At 58.4% G+C, this 20,963-nt stretch overlaps 1 protein-coding gene across 1 annotated transcript; it reads right to left on the reverse strand.

Moving 5' to 3' along the window:
* Positions 1-161: 161 nt before the first annotated feature.
* PHYSODRAFT_516871 (hypothetical protein) lies at positions 162-20,963 on the reverse strand (the record flags this gene model as incomplete). Its single annotated transcript, XM_009533900.1, has 5 exons — positions 162-443; positions 633-1,478; positions 1,533-6,539; positions 6,588-7,648; positions 7,715-20,963. 5 exons carry the CDS (start codon positions 20,961-20,963, stop codon positions 162-164), a joined length of 20,445 nt encoding a protein of 6,814 aa, XP_009532195.1.

Below are 20,963 nucleotides of genomic sequence, written 5' to 3' on the forward strand. Positions count from 1 at the left end.
TGTATCCCGGTTGTAGAAAAAACACTAGGGTTATGTGAATAGCAGGTTAGTTTGCTGTATTTTTGCTGTGATTTAGCGCGATTATGCGCGGTGAGTCAGCGCGACGTGACAACTTCAACGTGCACTTTTTTGGATACGCTCCATCGCAACGATCGCCCGCCCTACGGCTTTGGTTTGGTCTTATTAGGCTTCTGTTTCTTGAGCAGCGCCTTCTCCAAGGCGCTCTGGGCGCCGCTGGGTTTGGGCTTCTCCGCAGTCACGGGGCGAGATACGGGAGCAGCAGGAGCAGCGTCGGCTGCACCTTCGCCATCAGCAGGCGCCTCCTGCTTCCTCTGCGGCGGTCGGAACGGCGGCGGCTGCTTCGTGAGCAGCATGTACGCGCCGAAGGGCTTGGCCTCCTCCGCCTTCGGAGAGGATTTGGGGGCTGGGTCCGCAGGCTTGGGCTCGTCAGTGGTAGTGGCAGCGGTGGCAGCTCTGCTCTCGACCAAGTTACTGCTACCGCCTGCTTCGAGCTCGACCGTGACGACAGGCGCCACCTTGTCTCCGCCTCGCTCCTCACCAGCAGCAGCAACTGATTCAACGGGCTTTTTATCTTCCTCTTCGCTGTTAGCGGTGCTTGGTGCAGTAGTCACTGGCTCGGTTGGCTGCGGTAACACTGCAGTCTCCGCTCTTGCTGTTGCCGTGTTCCCTCGAGAGACTACAGCTCTCTTGCTGACCACAGTCTTCAGAGCGCGCTTGGCAGGAGACGTCGATGTCTTCGGCCGCGGACCTGCATCCAGCTCTACGGCGGTTCTAGCGGTCGTGGGGGCATCGTAACCCTCCACCGCAGCTTCATCCCGCTGCCGCTTCTCGGACTGCAACCTCGCCTGGTGTTTCTTCTTCAGGACGGACTCAAGCGCGCGCTTCTTGGGCGACAATTTGCGGTTCTGCCAGAAGACGTAGGTGCCCGTAGGCTGATCGCCTACTGTGGCCGCTTCATCTTCCGCCTGCAACTCGTCGCCCTCGTCGATTGACCCCGCCCTCGCATTCTTACCACGCTGCATCAAAGGCGGCAGCTTCCCGCTCACCTTCCGCATCAACTTGTGTGCGAGCGATTCGCGACGGTCTCGCAGCTCGCGCAGCAGATTCTGGCGCTTGACCAGCAGCTCGGCTCGCGGGTCCGCACGAGGACCGAAGCGATCGGACGAACTCACGAGCTTCTCGTCGTCGATCCGCTTCGCTTTAGGCTGTTCAGCGACTTCAGCTTCTTGCGTCTGTAGCTGCTGGTGATACACGCGCACGCAGTGCATGCCGTACAAGAAGTGTTCAAAGTCCACAAGATCCGCATAGGCCGGATCGAAGTCTTCCAGCAGTTCACGGACTTTCGTAGCTGGCACGTGCACGCCCAGATCATAAACGGCCTGCGCGATGGCCGTGTGTGACACCAAGCCAAGCTGCGCCGCGTCTGCGGATGCGAACAACAAGCGGAAGGCATCGATCTCTTCCTCGCTGAAGTGGGTCAGCGTCTTGCGCAGCGTCTCGCGCCTCCGAACTGCAAGTAAACGATGTTGCTCCTGCTTGTGCGCCCGAAGCTGACGCAGGTAGCGAGCGCGTGTAACCTTCGTCAGCAGGCGGCGTTGGATGCGCACAGCAGCAGCATAACGCAAGCGATCGTACAGAGTCAGCGACTTACCCAGTTGCTCGCGCTCCAATGCTCTCGCGTCTTGCGGCCCGATACGCAGCAGAGCGCGGCCTCGACGGATGATCCTTGCAATTAGAGTGCGCGACCACCAGTCACGCAGCGTGCGCGCTACGATAGACGCGAAAATCACGACGGGCTCCACTACGAGCTCCTGAATAGCGACACCCACGGCCCAGGCCAACACGCAGTGACACGACGTGGCCAAGCCCAGCTCCATCGCACTGATCGCCACGACATTGGCCATGATTGCTAGCCATACCAGACAAATGGAGAACACCACGTACACTATCGATGCCGGGTACGGCACACTCTCGCTGTCATCACCACCGACACCGACCGAATCGGCAAGAGCCACACCGTCATCAACGCCACGGTCTACCTCGTTGGACAGTGCGCTGGAGATAACAACCTGTTCGTGTTTCAAAGGTGCTGCGGCCAGTTCACTTGCAACTGTAGGCGCCACGCTATCCAGACTCGAAGCCAACAACTGCGAGCGCAGCTTGCCCCGAGCTGGTACGGCGATTTTGAGCCCGACGACCGTCTCAAATGTTTCGCGCACGTCTCGCTTGACTTCGTCCTCGTTGGCGCCAGAGTCTGGCACTCGCAGCTTCAGTTTAGCGTCCTTGGAAATCGCCAGCTCGCGCGCGAGAAAGAGTGAGGTGACCACCATCAGGAACAGCAGCCCTGCAGCGGTAAGCGCGCAGTACGTCGCCACGTCCGCACCTCGCTGGAAGCGCGCGAGCATCCCTGCGCGGCACCCTGGCAAGGTGGTGAACTCATCTTTCGTCTCAGTCACGACAGCGCCGCTCACACTCAATGCTTCGTAAGTGACCTCCACGGGATCGCCTTCAGGACACGGAAGAAACGGCGCGTCTGTAGCGCTCCAGAACCCACAGCAGCGTAGTTCCTGCTGCGCTGTGTCCTTGGCGTAGCCCGTGAGTTCCTCTTTCCACGCCGTCTCGAGTCGCTCCGCCACGCTAAAGCCCGTAGTGCGGACACTCCAGCTATTGAGGGCGCTCGCGTCGTCCTGAACCACCTCGTGAATCATAAACACCGCGAGAAGCACCGCGCCCAACGCTAGAACAGCAGCGATCGCCACGATCACAAGCATCACAATCACTGGGGTCATCTTGCGACGAAGCGGGCGCTTAATCTGCTGCTCACGTAAATCGTTGGCTAGTGCCGCGAGCAGTGAGACGACGATGAGTGCGACCGCAAGCGCTAGCAGCTCCAGAACATCTTCATCAAGTGGTACACCATACAGGGAGTTGTTGTAGCCCAACCGTAGTAATCCAAGCAGTGTTGCAAGCGCGCAGCCTCCCAGGAACAAAACCACCCCACAGGTCTGGAACGCCAAGGCGACAAAGCGAGTGAGCCACACGAACCAGCGCTCCTCGGTCGTGGTTTGCGTCGCGCCAAGCGTCGAAGTCTCTCCTGCGACGATCGACTGCTCCATGACCTTGGCTGACTCCTGCGTCTCGGCGCGACGCCGTCGGAACCATGGCCCACGGAAGAGCAGCACCTTCTCCTTCCGCTGTCTAGCAGTAGCAACCTCCTTGGTTTCATCGTCGGCACGGTGCCGCACATGCTCGAACAACGCGACAGTCACAGTCTGCACGGCGATTCCGACAGCGCCTCCATACACTAGCCCAAAGCCCAGTAGTTCGCCTGCACCTGGCTGCTCGCACGACTTCAACGACGTCCGGTAGCATCCTTTTGTGGCGTAATAGCCTGCATACACCGCGAGCGACGCCGCCCAAGCACAAAGCACGCTCACTGCACGCTGAGCGCGCGTGAGGCGCGCGTCAAACCTCGCACCAACTGAAACCAGCACGTGCTGCCGCCGGAAATCGCGTCTGAAACTCCCCGCAACATAGCGCAGCCGGCTTTCCAAAGCGAACCACGCTTCTGCCTCGTAGTTGCGGACGTCACGAAGGACGAGAGCGCCGAGGAAGAACAACACGATCTCCATCAGCGCAAGTGCTAGTAAGAAGGCAAACAGCCACGTAAACGAGGACTCAACTCCCGTCACGAGGGGTCCCTTGCAGCCACGCGAGATCGTTAGGGAACAGCCCGGGTAGCCAAGCGCTGGTCGATCAAACACGATGCCTTGGCCAGCTACCAGCACGGGGTCATTAAACCCGCAGCATGAGAACTCGAGCGCGATCGTATTCTGTGTGGAGGGCGTCAGTAAGCTCCATTGTTCATCTAGGAAGTCTGTCAGCTGCGCGTGCCAAGTTGCGTCCGACGCTGACGAGTAATGCGACAGATAAGCTGTGAACCCCACACCCGCAAACACTGCGGCAGCTAGTACCAGCCGAGCAACGCACTGCAAGAACATTTGATGCACGCTGAAGCGAAGGGCGGCTCGAGTTGAATACGCATGGGTGAGTAGAGCCAGCACGCCGTACAGCATCAACACCGAGCCCATTGACCGAGCAACCACCATTTGGAAGGCGCTGGAGCTGAAGAGTGTCCACCCGACAGCCACGTCCAAGCCCAGGATGAAGCACACCAACGCAGCTAAAGTCCCTACCAGAACCATGAGCAGCAGCGCCAAGCGCTCAACGCGAAGTCGCCAGCCAGGCTGCCATTGTCTTGATAATTGATCGATGTCACGTAAGCCGCTGGCGCAGAACAACGCTGCAACACTGAAGGTGGCAAGTCCGCTGCACAATTGCCAGGCGATACGGGCTACACGAGAAACGTATTGCTTCATGGGGGTGGCACAACCGTCGATGGCATCGGGTGGACACTGTGTACTGTCAGTTACCAGCGTCGTCTCTGCTCGAGTCTCAGTGAGCACGCGGGTTCTCTGAGACTCCAGGTCGTGATTCGAGCTGTAAACTTGATACGTGGACGTCGAGGTGAGTCTCCGCCATCCAAACTGCTCAGCTTGGAGCGTGTACGTTACGGATCCGTTAGCCGCTTCAACACGCTCGAAGCCACAGCACTGGAGCGTATTCTGTACGAATAGTTTCGTAGTGGACGGCGCTGAGCTCCACAGATCCTTGAGACGCGAATCAACCGCTATCTCGTTGGCAGTGACATCGTCCCCCTCAGTCGCAGGTGCTAGACGCACTGAAAGCTTATGTCCAACTCCAGCCAGCATGAACGCAGTGATAAACAGCGCCACACACGCTACCAAGTAGCTGTTCACCACCCACTTCCTCATCGTCTTGCGTCGAGGCGTTCTTTGTGCGCCGAACCACGCCACGACACTGCCGAACAACGCGAAGAGCTCCATTCCACCACCAAAAATGAGCAGATAGGCACCTAAGCGGCGGTCGAACACACGAAGCAAGTACGACAACTGCAGCACGTTGAGCTCGAAGAGCACATCGACCCCCAGACACAGAACTCCAATACCGGCAGCTGCAGCCACGAGACTCAGCAATGCCAACACCACTACGAAGATTTGTTGGAATAGTGTCAGGGGTTGACGAGGGCAGGTAGCTTCAATAGCCGCTTGTGCAGAAGAAATCGCAGCCAAAGAAGCGAAGCGTCGAAGGCGCAGACACAGCCAAACCAGCAGCACTAGCACAACAGCTTCAGCAACCACAAATCCCGTTAGTCGATCGATCGCTAAAGACATTGCGCGCTCCAAAGCTGTCTCTACTTGTTCACGACAAGTAGGCAGACCAATATTCGACGAGTCTTCCACACAAGTGCCTTGCGTGTAGTCTCGAAAGCCGCAACAGCCCAAGGTCATCTCCAGATTCAGAAGCGTTGATGAGAGCGGAAGTGCAGTGTACTTGGCCTCAATAGCGCGACTGATCGACGGATCCACGTGGAAGTCGCCAAGCATCCGTCCAGAGTATGCGCGCACTGCAAGTGTAAACAGCAAGAAGACCAACGAGAGCCCAGCGATCCAGCGTAGGGCTCGGACGTCGCGCCTGCCTAGCGCGTACATTGACCAGAGAGCAATAGCAAAATAAACTGTAGCTCCAGCGACAATCAACGCGCCGATCTCCACTCCAAACAGCGCAGCAACGAGCGGGTCCGCCATCGCGCCCCACTGAACCATCAAGTCAACTCCGAAAAGCACAGCGCCAGCAGCAGCACAAGCCAATAACGCGTACAGTGGCGGCAGTGAGCACAATAGCGCAACGGATACGAGCGAGCGAGCGATGGAAGCTTCAGCACTAGCGTTGGCACCGCTTGTGGCAAGCTGAACCAGTCGAATCCGACGCCAGCGCACGAGGAAGTTCGCCAGAGCAACACACGCGATCTCGACAAAGAGCACAGCCTCCACGTAGACGAACGAGCTGGAGAATAGCGTCGATGCCTGAGCTCCGAGAACTGCCGAACACGTGCGGGGCGGGACTGTATTGAGAGCTTCCTCCGGACAAGAGCCTTCTTCGCTGATAGCCAAGAAACCACAGCATCCGTAAGATACTTGGAGTTGGGTCTTGTCGTCCGAGGATAGTGCGTCCCAGTGAGACTTCAGCGCCAGCGCCACACCTCGCGGCATGGCGTTGAAGTTCTCGAGCAAGTGATACGCGAACATAACAGCGAGCAGCTGGGCCAACAGACCGACGCCTAGCGAGGATAAATACGCAGTCCGAGCTGCGTGAGACGCCCCCCGTCGTGCAAGAAGAACTCCCGAGATTCCTCCAGTAATCAGCACGGTACCGCCCACCATGAGCGCGATGCCCAGAGGGCCCCCGTACAAGTACAACACAAGTTCCGCTGGAGTCCGTCCAAGCACGAACTGCACTTCCAGTCCTGCGAACAGCAGCAAGACGCCTAGCAGCGCTAAAGCGAGGTTACTCAATCGGAAGAGCAGCGTCATGCGTCGGTATTGTCGGTCTACCAGTGGCGACGACCCGAACAGCGTGCGAGCCTCGTCAGGGAGCTGCACTGTTGTGTTGATCGGATCATTTGTTGCCTCCCCGAACTGCACTCCACGCGTAGACGACGAGAAGAGCACGGCCGACGACTCACCCACGACTGTGGGTGCTGTTGGCGCTTCCGAAGGTGGTCGAGCTTCCAGTCGTTTCTTCTTCTGAGCGACATAGAACGAGTCAAAGTCCTCCAATACGTTGGTCGCTTGAGTGCGGGCCTCCAGCTCACTCCACTTGGCGCGGTTGAGTCTCTTAATGGTAGTGAGCTTCTCCCGTTGCGCATCTCGTGCATCCAAGGTCTGGCCAGCTTTAGCAACGATCACGAAGACCCCAACGAGGACGGCGAGCGTGACGCTGACGACGAGCGACGGCTGGTCGTTCCGGTACAACTCCGGATGCAGCGCGTAGAAGTCCAAGCGCTCTTCCAGCGTCACCAGCACCTCCAGAGCCGATTCCACCTCTCTGCAGTAGCACACCGTCATCTCGCTTGTGCTCATGCTGTCGTCCTTGAAGCACACGTCCACCGACCAGCTCGAGATCTCCGCATCCCAAGTCTTGCACGCGGTCGAGAAGTTGCTCTGCTCGATGGCTGACAGTTCGCGCTGGTGCGGGATTGTGAGGGCAACTAGCGGCATCCACTTCTCCGTCTCAGCCTCGGTATCGTCCGATGTCAGGCGCCGCATGGAATCAGAGGCTGCTCGGACACACGTGCTCGTACTGGCCAGCGTCTGCATGTCTACACCAGCGTCAGACGAATACGTCGTCACCGCTGCAGCTTCATCGAGCGCAGCTTGGGAGTGCACCGAGAACAGAGTGAGGCGAGAGATGGCCTCGGATTTGTTCAACGTACACGCTGAGTGCGGGCTCTTGGCTAGTGAGAAGGCGTCGAGGTAGAGGTCCGATCCCAGACACGCTACGGAAGTGGACGTGAGCGACATGGACAGCTCACTTGAGGGCGCGTCCGTGAAGCTCGAACCTCGTGAAGAATACGTGCGCACGTCACTTGCTTCCAGCGTAGTAGGCGGTTCGTCACCTAGCAATCCCTCGCTGCTCAACGTCGCTAGAGACTGAAGCGTACGAACCATGTTGTTCCAGTTCGCGCGAGTCCCAGCAGACTCAACTGTATCGGAGCAAGTGACGTTGTCCGAGTCTGAAAGTCTGCGCGCGCTGCTAGTGGTGCTGGAACTAGGGCTGCTGAGCCCGAGGAGCACGGCTATCACTTCCAGTAGCGTGTCGCTCGTCAGATCCAAGAATTCGCCCGGCGCGTCCAGCGTAAGCGCGCTGCCTGCGATGCCGCTGCTGAGCTGAGTCACAAGGCTGATCTCGCTCGCGCTCAGTACTTGCGGCGCGCCGCGCATCACCGAGCTGATCACGTGCGCTTGTAGGCCAAGACCCGAGCTGCTTGGCTCCATCGTACTAACTGCAGTCGATACTGTGGCCAAGATGGCAGCATTCATCTGCTGGACAACAGCGATCTCCGTAGCGCAGTTGGCCCCCACCAATCCTTCTGGGCAACTAGCAAGGCGTCGAGTCTTTGTTGTAGGCCCATCGGACGACGACGACGAGCTGAACGCCGTCTCCAGCACCATCGAAGCCGACAAAACCTGACGCACATCCTCCGACGCGTCGCCGCTAGAAATGAGGTTGTGATTCGCATCAAACAGGCTCGAAAGGAACGTTGTCGGCTGCGCCTTGGCAGCTTCAGGCAGCAGCACCTCGATCGTGTCGTAAGCCAGCGCCACTGCCCCCAGTCGATCGCTGATAAACGCCACGATCGTCACGTTCTCGCTGTCCGCCAAGTTGCCAGGCGGAAACATTTTCGTAGTCGCCGTGGGCGACAACTGCGTCGCCACCAACGGCGTCATGGATTTCCGTAGCTGAGCTACCAACGCGTTGACATCCGCCGCGTTATCTTGCAGCAGCTTGAAACTCGCGGCCGAAAGAACTCCGTAGGAGTACGACAGCGGGTAGTCGTCCTTGTCATCGCTCCACAACGAGCAAGTGAGCGTGAACGAGTCCTGCATGGCGTATCCTGAGCTCGGGCTCACAGTGAAAGTACCAGATGTAGGCGGGGAGTTCACCACAACCGTGACTGAGCCGAAGCCGACGTTGCCTCCGGTGTCGTTGGCCACGAGTCGGAAGTTGTACGTGAGTCCCGGCGTCAGTTTGAAGCTGCGAATCGCGTTGTTCGCGCTCGTTAGTGGCAATGTGAACGCGTCGCTCGTGTTGCTCACGTCGGCGGTAGGAAGAACGAGGTCCCCCAGTGTCTGAGTCCACCGCGTTGTGTAGGGATAATCCGAGCTCACCGCAGCCGTAAGAGACAAGCGGCTCGAGGGATTGATCTTCGAGGCAGACGCAGTGACCTGAACGACCGGGAGATAACCAGCAACAGTCCAAATAACACTCGAAGCCGTCGCACTGCGAGACCCCTTGGCCGCAGTCAACGAGAACTTCAGTTGGCGACCAGAGACGAAGTTGAATGGCGCGATTCGCAGCACTGGCCCAGTCGCGGAGCTCAAAGACAGAGGAACCGACGGCGTGGCTGACGCGTTCATGCACGAAGCCACAGTCGAGCCCGACGTGTTCGTGACGTCCTGGCACGTCCACGTGTACGTGAACGCTGTGCTTGAGGCGTCCGGATCAACTGTTGTGGAGCCATCAAGCACTAGAGTGTCTCGTTCACCGAGAGCACAGTCACCGCCCTTGATCGTGACTTGTGGTAAGCTACTCGAGACGACCACCACCATAGATGCAAAGCTGCTCGACGACTGGTTGGATGACGCACTCTTCATGTACGCTTCGACTCGGAACGTGTACGTGAGGCCAGCTTGCAGCAACGAGCGCGCCAAGCGGAAGACGCGCGGGTCGCGTGCCGAGTTGTCCTTGCTAAAGTCTACCGTCGCGACAGCTCCGGAGCCGTCTGTGCTCTTGCTGGTTGTAGTCCAGCGATAGGCGACGTCCGAGCTTGACAAAGTCGGACAGCTCACAGCAGCATCAACCTGCATCACGACTGGAGATCCGACGCGCGTCACGGTTTGGCTCGACTCGCCCACGATAAACACTGCGGGTCCTGGTTGACTCTGCACGCTCACGCTCTTCGAGACCACCGTCGTTTGAGCGAAGGCGTTCACAAGCTTCAACCCAACACGGTATCCAGCGCCTGGTTCCAGCAGCGAACTGTTGACGCGAAGGAGCAAAGAGCTCGCTGTAGTGGCATTTTGCGCAGCGGATCGTACGTAGCAGGCGGAGCGAAGCTGTGCCATGGTGGATAGCATGGTAAGATCCGACGCTGCGTTGGTGTTCGCCGCCGTAGCGAGCGCGATGTCCGCAGCTGGAACTGCCGTAAGGGTTGACGTGCCCGTTATCCAGTCGCTTTTGTACTTCTGACACAGCAGCTCAAGGCCGGCGTTGAGGCGCTGATACAACGCCAACCCTGCATCCGCGCTTGTCTGAGAGACTGAGCTGGAGTACAGCGAGGCAGGGAGAGCGAACCAAAGCAACTGCGCGAACGGCCGACCACCGGCCCCACTTGAAAGCGACGCATCGGCTGACCAGGCTCCACAGCTGCCAACATTCTCGGGGACTACAAGCACCGCGCTGGGCTGGACAATGTCGCTCGGAGCCTGCACCGCGATCGAAGCCTGAGAGAACGCACGGCTGATAGGCCGCGCGCGCAGCACGTCCGCTGCGGTACAGTATTGATCGGCAAAGGAGCTGCAGTCGTTCAGCACCAGCTTGTCAGCCGCAGCCAACGTCGCTCCGTTGCTCAGCTCGATGCGTAGGTTCTTGCCATCCACCCACAAACAGTACGCGGCAGAGCCCAGCGAATACTTGGTCGCAACGAGATTGAACACGAGACTGCACGGGAAAGTCTTGAGGCGAGACACATACGTTCCAGACGAGCTGACGTCCATTGAAGCCGCGTGGAAGACCGACGAGTCGAAGGCGATGTTGACCTTTGAGCCGGAGCTGTCGAATTTCGCAGTCACCGGCAGCGGAGGGGGAATCGCCTCCCGGTCGCTGATCATGACGGATACACTGACGACGCCGATGGAGCTGTTGGAGATGTTGTAGTTCGCATCAGCACTCGACGCGGCGTGGAGAACCGACGAATACTGCGTGGCAGCTTCCGATATCTCGTCATCGATGGCAAACACGGTCACGACTTGCGGACGCGACCAATCCAGCGGCGTGAAGACCAGTTGAATGCTGCGGATCGCCTCCGTTCCAAGTAAAGTCATCGCTGAAGACGAGGAAGAACCGAAGGAAGCGCCGATCTGCGGCTGCGTGTACACGGAGTCCGCGAGACTCACGATCTTCTCGATCGTGGGGCGCAGCGTCAGTGTCACGTATTCGTACGGCTCCGAGTTCAGGAAGACGCTGTACGAGTCGTTGAAGCTGCCCTCAGCCACGTGGAGTTGCTTAGTCGCGCTCTGGATGGAGATGTTGACGAACGAGACGTCGTTGTCGGTGATGTAGAGCTTGAGATCTCCGCCACTTGCCGCGTAGTCACTGACTGCGTATAAAGGGTCCGAACTGAGTGACGCATGGGAGATCCGAGCTGTGTGGACGTTTGCCTCGTCTAGCCAGTCGTCCACGGCAATGAGAGACACAGGTTGCCACACGCTCCAGTTCGTAGCGCTGAAGTAGAGCGAGGTACAGCCGCTCAGAATACTCGCGTTGCAGGCGTGCTCTCCGCTTTGGATGCGCAGGTAGCAGTCGTGACTGGCGTTGGGGCGTACAACCACCGGCGACCACGGCTCCGACGTGAGACGGACGTTGTATGACAGCACGCTCGTGTTGCTCTCGGGCGCGCGCAGCTCCCGCGTGGACAGCTCGATCCCGGACACGTCGTTGTCGGTGATGGATACCTTGACGCCCGCCAGGTTCTTCAGTCCAGCGTAGATCACATCGTTCGTCGTAAGCGAGTGATTGAGCGTGCTCGAAGAGCCCACGACGTCCTGTGTGTGGTCATCGAACGCTGTCACATTCACCGTCTGCGTTATATTCCAGTTGCGCCACGTGAACACGAGCTTCGTGGGGCTTGGCACGGCGAGATTCCCCACTGTCCCCAAGTTGGTGACGGCCACGGTCACCTTCGCGAACGGCTCTGAAGCTAGCACGACGGTGTATGAATCGACGGCTCCGAGGAGCCCCTCGGTCACGAAGACACTTGACTTGCTGACGATAAAGCCCGATGCGTCGTTGTCGTGCACTGTCACGCTGATCTTGGGGATCGTCGGGATCGCGTTGTATTTGGGGTCGGCGCTGTAGGAAACGTGCGAAATGCCCGTCATGTGCGTATCGTACTCGTCCAGGTTGTCATCGGTAGCAAGCACTGCGACCTTCTGCGGTACGTCCCAGTTCTGCGGCGTGAAGACGTACTCGCTCACTGGGAGCGTGAGGTTGCACAGTCCGAAGCGGTAGCACTGCGTGCTGTCGCTGTCAAGCCAGGGTAGAACCACGATCTTCACGTCGGCCAGCGGCTCCGAGTTCAGCTGCAAAAAGTACTGAGCCACGAGCACGCCGTCCTCGCTCACCTCCAGCGCCGACTCGGACACGAGCACCTTGGCGACGTCGTCGCTCTCGACTCTGACGGTCACGTCTGGCAGCGGGAGCGCCAAGTAGATGTAGTCGTCGCTGAACACGGTGTGCGTCACCTTTGAGAACGTCTCGGTGCCGTTCTCAGTCGTGTATTCGTCGAGGAAGTCGTCAACAGCTTCGAGCTTGACTTGCTGGGGAACGCACCAGTTCTCAGGCGTGAACACGATCCACGGGTTCAGCACCGTGTAGTTGCAGAGGAATCGCTCTTGCACTGTCTCGTTGGCGATGGCGTAGACGCAAAACCCTCGAAGGCCCAACGGATCGGTCGGATCTGCCTGGAAAATCGCTGTGGGGATCGCCGAGCATCTCGGTTTGCCCTGAAGATCCAGCTCGGACGGCACTGGCAGCGGCTCAATCTCCTGCGTCACCAGCGACACATCCGTGGTGATTTTCAGGTCCGCGAAGCGCATGTAGTCCTCCAGCGCCCATTCCAGCCGCCACGTGTGGCCTCCATCGAGATACGGCCCCTCTCGGTACACGCGCACGCCCTTATCGAACTTGATACCGCGCCAGACCTTGGTTTCCGGGTCGTATTCGGCCTCACGGTTCGAGCGGACAAAGGGCAGCGCCTCCAACGCTTCGTCCATGCCTATCGCGCTCACATTGACGGGTAACTTCCACGTCGTGCCGACGTACGTCCGATTCGTGATCGGATCCAGCAGCTCAAGCCGCAACGAAAAGCTTCCTCTCAAGTACGTCCCGTTGGCGACAGTCGTGGAGGTGAGAGTCATCCCTGGAGCTTGGCGCATCAGATCGTCCGCGAACACCGCGATAGGCGGCAGGTTTCCTGGACTGTTGAGGTAGCTGATAGTCCACGTGTACCCGTTGCAGACGTTAAAGACGTCACAGTCCACGCCCGCGCGCGTCACATTTGTCATTTCCGTGATGTCCAAAGCAAAGAGCGCCTTGCGGAGCCTCCAGGACGTCGCGTTGAAGGGCAACGCCGTTGTATTCTTCAGCGGGAGGTTCATTATGTACGCGCGGCTTGTGCGCGGGTCGGTCTTCTTGAACCAACCGCCCATTTGCACTGAGAAGGTCCCTCTTAAGGGCTCTCCGTCCCGCACGGTGTTCACTCCAACCGTGACCCCCTTGCCCGTCAGGTTTAATGGAGTTACGATCATACTGGGGAGGTTCCCGTAGTTCTGCAGGAACTGGACAGTCCACGCCATCCCTCCTTCCGCAGTGAGTTTCTGTCGAGACACAGTGACGTTCGCTAGGCCTTGGAGCTGCCCCAGCTTGGTAGCGACTGTGTCGGCCGTGTCGTTCCAAAAGATCGGCACCGTGCGGTTCGGCTTGGCGGTCGTGGTGATGTTGAGCGGCGTGAAGTAGTCGATCACAAACGCTCCACCGATCAGCACTGGTGACTGAGTTTCTACCACCGATACGGACAACGGGGTGATGGCGTCGGGGGAAGCAACAACGCTGGCTGTGGAATTCACGACCAAACTGGCGAAGGTGTCCACGCTCACGAACGTGACGCTGTACTGGAATCCGTAGCCCCCACCGCTGAGAAGCCGCCGAGAAGCCGATACGGAGTAGATCCCAGCCTGTGAACCCAGAGCAGTCTGAAGCGCAGCTGCAGTAGGTGGCATCGATACTGTGAACGTCGCTGCACCGTAGCTGAGCTTAAGTGCCCCAGTAGGAGAACTGCTTGCTCTCGACCGTTGACTTGAAATTGTGCCTTCAATCGCCCCGTTCGCTGCTACAGACAACAGTGGTAACGCGCCATCCGCACTCACGAACCGCAGGAACGTGATACTCCACGTCAGTGTCGATGCAGTGTACTGCACGTCCCGCGTGACACTGACAGCGTTGGTGGTTCCGGGAAACAGACCGTTCACTGCGGTTTGCACTTGCAGAGCCGTCGCAAACATGTCGAGGGCTGTGGAGCTGGCACCCGCGCCAGTTGAGATCGAGAACGTGCTGCCGTAGCTCGTAGCGGCTGCGATGGCGTCGCCGGATTTATATCGCGTCTTGAAGACGTCGTTGAACTGGAAGACGATCGCCTGAACCTCCAAGCCGAATCCACCAGTAACTTGCAGCTGGACGATTTGATCCACGTGACTCGCGTACGTCACGATGCGCTGCATTTCCGTGATCTTCGTCATGCGCAGCGATATCTGGTGGATCTCCCGCGTCGAGTTGGAGCGCAGGTGCACCAAACTCACGCTCTGCTGACGTGGAAGTCCGCACGAAGTCTCGTCAAAGGGGTAGCCGCAGCGCCGATAGCACACGGCGTTGGCCTCGTTGCTCATTGCGATGGTGACATTGGCGTACGGCTCTGTCAGCAACTTGAGCGTGTAGTGGTCCGCGTGCGGGTACTTGAGAGTGGATAGATCTAGGCTTTTCTCGAAGAGAGCCACAACTTTCGTCGAGTACTCCATGTCCGTGTTGTCGTTATCCGCGATCGCGACGACAATATCCGGGAGCACGAGCTGGTTGTAAACAGAATCGAGGCTCGCCGACGTCGAGCGGATAATGGTCAAGTGCGTGTCTTCTTCGTCGAGATGGTCGTCAACTGCGAGGACGCGCACCGTCTTGGGCAAGCTCCAGTCTTCCGGCGAGAAGATGAGGATGTCCGGGGAGACCGTGACATTACACAATAGCGCGCTCGTGCTCATACTTTCCGTGTCATCGCCACAGCTCAAGAACGAGTCGTCTCCTGCTGCAGCGAACGTCCCGTCCGCCAGCTCAACTGAGTGCGAGGGACACAAGGGGCTTGAAATGCAGCGTCGATAGCAGCCAGAGGCGATGTGGAGGCTCACGCGCACCTCTTCGGTGGGCTCGGAGAGCAGCACCACCTGGTAGTCGTTGCCTTTGCCGTCTTCGGATACGCTGAGCGACGCAGTGGAGAACTCAATGCCTGGCACGGCCAGATCCGTTATTGTCACCAGCACAGGCGTGACTGGGGTGGGCTCGGCGTACACGTTGGCAGCGACGACGACCTCCTTGACTGGCTGCTGGGCCCACTGCGCCTGCAAGTCTACCAGCGCATTCCGTCGCGTCAGTCGCTTGTCGCTGCTCTGCAAGACCCCGTAGAGCACTAAATCGCGGTAGAACACCGTCACCGACTCGTTGAGCTCTTGCAGTAGTTGCTGACCCCCTGTGGCGTTATTCACACTGGCCGTGCTAGCGGTCGACGTGAGTTGATACAACGCTGGGCTTGAGGCTACGTGGAACACGTCCGTAGTATGCAAACCCTCGTAGAGCTGGTCGTCTGTGGCGAGCACGTGCACAAGCTGCGGCAGGTTCCAGCTCTCCGTTGTGAACTTCAGCACAGTCGGGATAGTCGACACGTTGCACAGGTTGAAGCGATAGCACGCGCTCTCCGCGTTGATCTTCACGGTCACTGGCCTCAGCGGCTTGGACGATAGCCCGATTGAGTACGTGTTGTGTGCTGCCGTCGCGTCAGTAGCCACGCCGTCGAGAAAATCGTGGTAATGGTCCATGATCTCGGTGACAGTCAACGCTCGAGCAAACCACGCCACGTTGGTGAGTTTCCCAATAAACCCACCGCCGTCAGCGTCTGGCTCGGGGGCTCCGAAGCGCAGAATCTTCTGCGTGAGACTGAGCAGCGCCATGTTACACGTCGCGGTGCTCGTGTAGCAGTTGGTAGTCTGCAGCTCCCCCGCGACGCATACGGAGAGGGAGATACTGGACGAGGTAGGATCGTAGGTCGCTACAGCTTGGTGCCACTTCTCCGCAACTGGCAGCAAGGCGGCGTCTTCACCGAGATCTGTTCGACACACTGTCCCATCCGCTGCGTTTGTCATCTCGAAGTAGAACCGCGCAGTCTTGCTGCTAACTCCGACGGTTCCGAAGGTCACTTGGCCGCCGCTTGCATCGTTGCCGTACATTGTCACGGCCTCAGCCGGCAGAAAATCTGCTGCAGCAGCGATGAACTCCGCGCTGATGTCGAACCAGAACTCCAGCGAGAACGAGCTCATAGCCGGCTGCACTGCGACTGCGGCCGAGAAGAACGTCGCTTCCAACGTATCGTCGATCTTCAAATCCACCGCAGTCGAAGTCGTCGGTAGCATCAACGCGCCCGTGGCTCGACTCTTCCCTTCCCACGCCGTCTCGCTCTCGTCAGTGCTAACCAGCACCTTGGCTGCGTCGTCGAACGGCCAGATAACCACTGGGTTGTCACGCAGTAACAAGGTGCGGTGCTCGTTCACCGACAACGGGAGTCGATCAACTGGCAGCAGCCCCGCCTTGCCCAGAACCGCAATGTCAACGAAGTCGCTGAGGATCAAACTACTCCCAGCCGAGTTCTTCACGCTCAGAGGCGCCTGACACGCCGTTCCTCCACAAACGTAGTTTGTGCACTGCGAGGATGGAGTGACAACCGCCCCCGTGGCATCCAGCGCGCATGTAGTCGACAATCCCTCGGAACTAAGAGCCGCTGATGCGGCGTCACTGCGGATTCCATCAAGCGCCGACCCATGAGACGCAACGGAGAACTCAGCGACAGTCTCCACGTTCGCCGACGAACACTGACTCACGTCGGTATTGACGTCAACCAGCCCGACCTCCACCGGCGAGCCGAAATCGAGCACCACCCACTCGTGGTAGGACGTCGCGCCTGCCACATAGCACAGCGTCTTGTCCTTCGCGTTCAGCAGCGCGCTTGCGGATCCTGCACCCGACGTCGCTAACTGGGAGCTTACGCTGTGGATCGTGTACGGTATCGGAGATGCAACGGATAGTATGGTTGAGTCTGTGGGGGCTACGTCGCTGGGTGGGAAGACTTGCACGCTGGTGACTGCGAGCGGCTTTGCCCCTGATCCAAACAAGTCCAGCAACAAGTAACGCGATACTGTGGCTGGATTCCAGCGTTCCACCTCCACCTCGTTCAGCATCAAGACGCCTGTGCCTTGCTTCCGTACAGTCACAAACCTCGCGGTGGAGAAGACACTATCCCACGTAATGGAGTTGGTGTAGTTGGCACACGAAAACGACAGCGTCTTGGTGGCGGTAGCAGAGGCCCCAGAAGCAGTGCCATCGCTGTTCGTCAGTGGCTGGGCCGACAGCAATACGTCGAACTGCTGAACAAACGGAGCCTTGAGTTGCAGTAACGAGTCCGTATGACTGTAGTCGTACAGGTCGCCACTCCATGCTGGGTAACCATTGCTGCCAGTAGATGTTGTTATAGGCGCGCAGAGCTCGTCGTAGTGGCTCCCCACGTACGGATACAGCACGATAGAGCGAATCGGCTTCACGCTACCGAGGTCCACTTCCCACCATGGATTGGTGCCCACATCCGTTCGCGTGCTCCCTGCTGCCATCGTGCCATTGTTTCCTTCGTCTTGGATAATAAGAGGGTCCCAGTCGGTGTGTTTCAGGCCATCCACAGCCAGGTACGACAACGCATCGCTTGGGCTCGTGCTGCTCTGTCTAGTAGCCACCCCCACGGCCAGGTTCTCGTTCTCAGATCTTCTCACTGTCTGTAGAAGACGCCACGATTGCAACTGTGCAGTGTTTGTGCCCCAGTCCGACTTCAGTCGGGAGCGGATACCAGCTCCATTCGCCGTTGGAGTCACCGAGATGAAGGGCTCAAAGGCTTTCACTTGAGAAAGCTGCAGCACTCCTGTTCCCTCGCGATAGATTCGCACAGCGACTGCACCGGCCTGGACGTCCCATAGTAGAATCCCCTTCTGAACGGGTAGGCGCTGCACACGAGGACACGCACTTGAACATCCGTACGTAAGCGCGTCTTCCAGCGACATATCCTTGGAATCAAACGCCTTCAGCGACGCAATCAGGACGATGTTGAGAACATCGGAGCCTGTATTCTCTTCAACGATAGATGCCGGTAGAAATACTGCCAATGTGCCCAGCCTCGTCAGTTGAGGCAGCGTCACCTCCCACCACGGCTCACTTTCGCTGGTAGTTGTAGCCACATCGACGACGCTGTCGACCGAGTCATCGTACTTCGCCCCGTTGGTAGCTAACGAGGCCTCCAGGGGCTTCTTGGTCTCCAGCGATACAGCCGTCGAGCTCTGATTTGCTTGTAGACCGCTCAGAATGTTCGGGAACTGGTACGATAGCGCCAGAAGAGGACGCAGCTTCCGCTCGAAGACCGACGAACACAACTGCGTCGTGGCGATCGACTCGGTGCTGCCTCCTTCCGACAGTACTTCGATTTGGAGGGATACAACGGAGAGTCGGGTGGGTAGAACTTGAGCCAGTAGCGACGAGATGTCCACCTCAATGGAGCGGCTTTTCTCCACGGTTGCTGTGACCTGCATCGACGCGCCATCCGACAGGAAGCTCAAAGGTTTGGGCGCTGCTGTCGCCTTGCGAATGCTGTCCGTCGTCCACGCGTTGTCCACCACCGTCACCTTTAACTCATACTCCCTCGTAAAGCTGACTTCACCTGAGGAATCGCTGGAGCTGCTCCCGCCGTCCAGCTCCGAGACGTCAAAGACTTCGTACGGAGTTTGGTGGAGCACCAGCGTCGCCCCTGAGAACGCGAGCCACGTGTCTCCATCATGCAAGTGCGGCAGGTGGAACTTCATGAACGTCTTGACACCGGAGGCGAACACGAGGATATTCTGGAGCGCTGAATCGATGGTTTTGCTGCTTGTAGCGGTACTTGACACCGACAAGTCGTGAAATCCCAGCGCTGTGATGTAGTCCCCCACCCAGTCCGTTGCGTCACGCGCCTCTTTCGTCGCAAGCTTTGCCTGGGGCTGGTTGACCACCACGTTCACCTTTGCCACGTCATTATCTCGCACGAGAACGTTGACACGGGTGTGATCTGGCGAGTGGATGACGGTTGGCACCGCATTGTAAGGAATTGCACCCCCACTTACAGCATTCCACGACGGGTACAGCTCTAGACGAGCGGGTGCGATCGTGCCTTGAAACCAAAATGCTGTGGCGTTCGTGTATCCGTAGGGGGAGTTCTGCACGCGATGTGAGATCGTGTAGCTCGCGTTGAGCTCTGCGATTGCATCGTCGACTGCACGAACCACGACGCGCTGAGGTTGAAGCCAGTTTGTCGCCGTGAACGTTAAGATCGACGGTGTTATCGCCACCTGCGAGTTCCCCACGATCGCAATGCTCACGTTCGGAGCGGGGATGCTGTGTGAGCTCCATGCAGATTGATCGTAGACGGTAGGAGCGAGCGCTGCAAAGTTCTTGCCCCAGAATCCACACTCATCCGACTCCTTGACGGAGCAATACACGGACGAGATCTGCGTTTTGTCGGCACTTGCGACGATCTGCGCGTGACCTCCGATCGCTGGCGGCGCATTCAGAACCACGTCGTAGAAAGAGCCGCCACTGTCGCCCTCCGTAACGTCCAGTGAAGAGGTCGACAGCGTGACGCCGGGATCGTTGTCCCAGACGCTCACTTCGATGCTGTTACTGGGGAGGAAGCTCGCCATGCCACAGTTCCAAGAATGCCTCTCCAACGCATAGTTCTGTGGAAACATTGCGAATACGGCGTTGAGAACGCGAACCACGTAGCCTTTCGGCCACTCCTCGAACGCCCAGCGCATAGTCTCGAGTCGAACCAACCCCGCACAGATCGTGTGCACCACGTTCTTCGGATTCGCGCTCATTTTACGACCTTGCTCCACATTCATCAGACCGAGGAAACTCAGCACAAAGCTGCGTAGCTCAGGTGGGGGCGGCACGAAGTGCAATTTTGACAAGTCTCTGTCCACCGCAGCATCAGATAACGCCATAAGATCGGTATCGTTTGATTCCGACGTCAGCATGTCGATAAGAGTCGCGTAGCTCATGTCTGCCATAGTATCATCGGTACTCCCAGGGTCTAGCGGTGGATTTCCGAAGCGTACTGGTACAGCTCCGACCCCGCTCACGACGTTCGCAATACACGCGCCATTTCCTTGTGCGAACGCGCACTCGTTCGTAATATCACACACTCGAACGGAAGTCTGGCCATCTTGTAGTTCTTCCTCGGACAATATACACAGAGACGAATCCAACGGATCACAGTTCGGCACATCAAAGCACTGTGGTCGACGCGAATGGTACCGGATGTCCTTGCTCTCAGTGTAATGAAGCAGAGGGCCTCCGTTGTAAAGTCCGCCGAACTCCACCTCCGAATCGGAATCATCCACGGCACTCACCACCACGCGCTGCGGTTTATCCCAGTCTTCAGGCGGAAAAATGAGCACGGCGGAGCCATCTTCTGCGGCTGTGCCCGATAATACTGGGGCGACGGCCGTCTGCGTGCCATGCAAGGGGACGATCACGACCTTAACTGGATGCCACGGCCTAGACGTCAGTATCACATCGTAGCTGTCCTTGCCCCCGCCCTCAGCAACGAAAACATGCTGTCTCGAGAGCGAAACTCCAGCGAGGTCGTTGTCGTCGATCTGCACCGTTACATTGCGCCCCGTAAGAAAAGGAGTGTCATCTCCGTCAAAATTCGGGTCGGCGCTAGCCACGGAGTGGGTCACGACGGCGTAGTGCCTACCTTCGGCTAGATCGTCGTCCACCGCGGCAAGACGCACGTACTGTTCCCGATTCCAGTTCGCAGGCGTGAACACCACACGCTGCGGCGTCAAAAACTGGAGCTGCTGAACGAATTCTCCTCTCGGGTCTGCGAGCCGCACGTCTTCCGCCTGAACGACGACGTCCGCGAGTGGCTGGCGATTCAGCACCACGGCGTACTCCGCGACCAGTCCTCCTTCTCTGATACGCCGTCGCCTCGGCGTGAGCGTCACCCCTCCGTTCATCGCATAGTCTAGTATATCTCCTCCAAAGTTGAGACTCACGGCGAAGTCGTACTGTCGGTTCTCCACGCTGGCGCGAGCGTTCGGGTCCATGATCTGCGCCTCGTAGTCCGACAT

The sequence above is a fragment of the Phytophthora sojae genome (genome assembly GCF_000149755.1).
Source record: "Phytophthora sojae unplaced genomic scaffold PHYSOscaffold_7, whole genome shotgun sequence".
NCBI classification, from domain to species: Eukaryota; Oomycota; class Peronosporomycetes; order Peronosporales; family Peronosporaceae; genus Phytophthora; species Phytophthora sojae.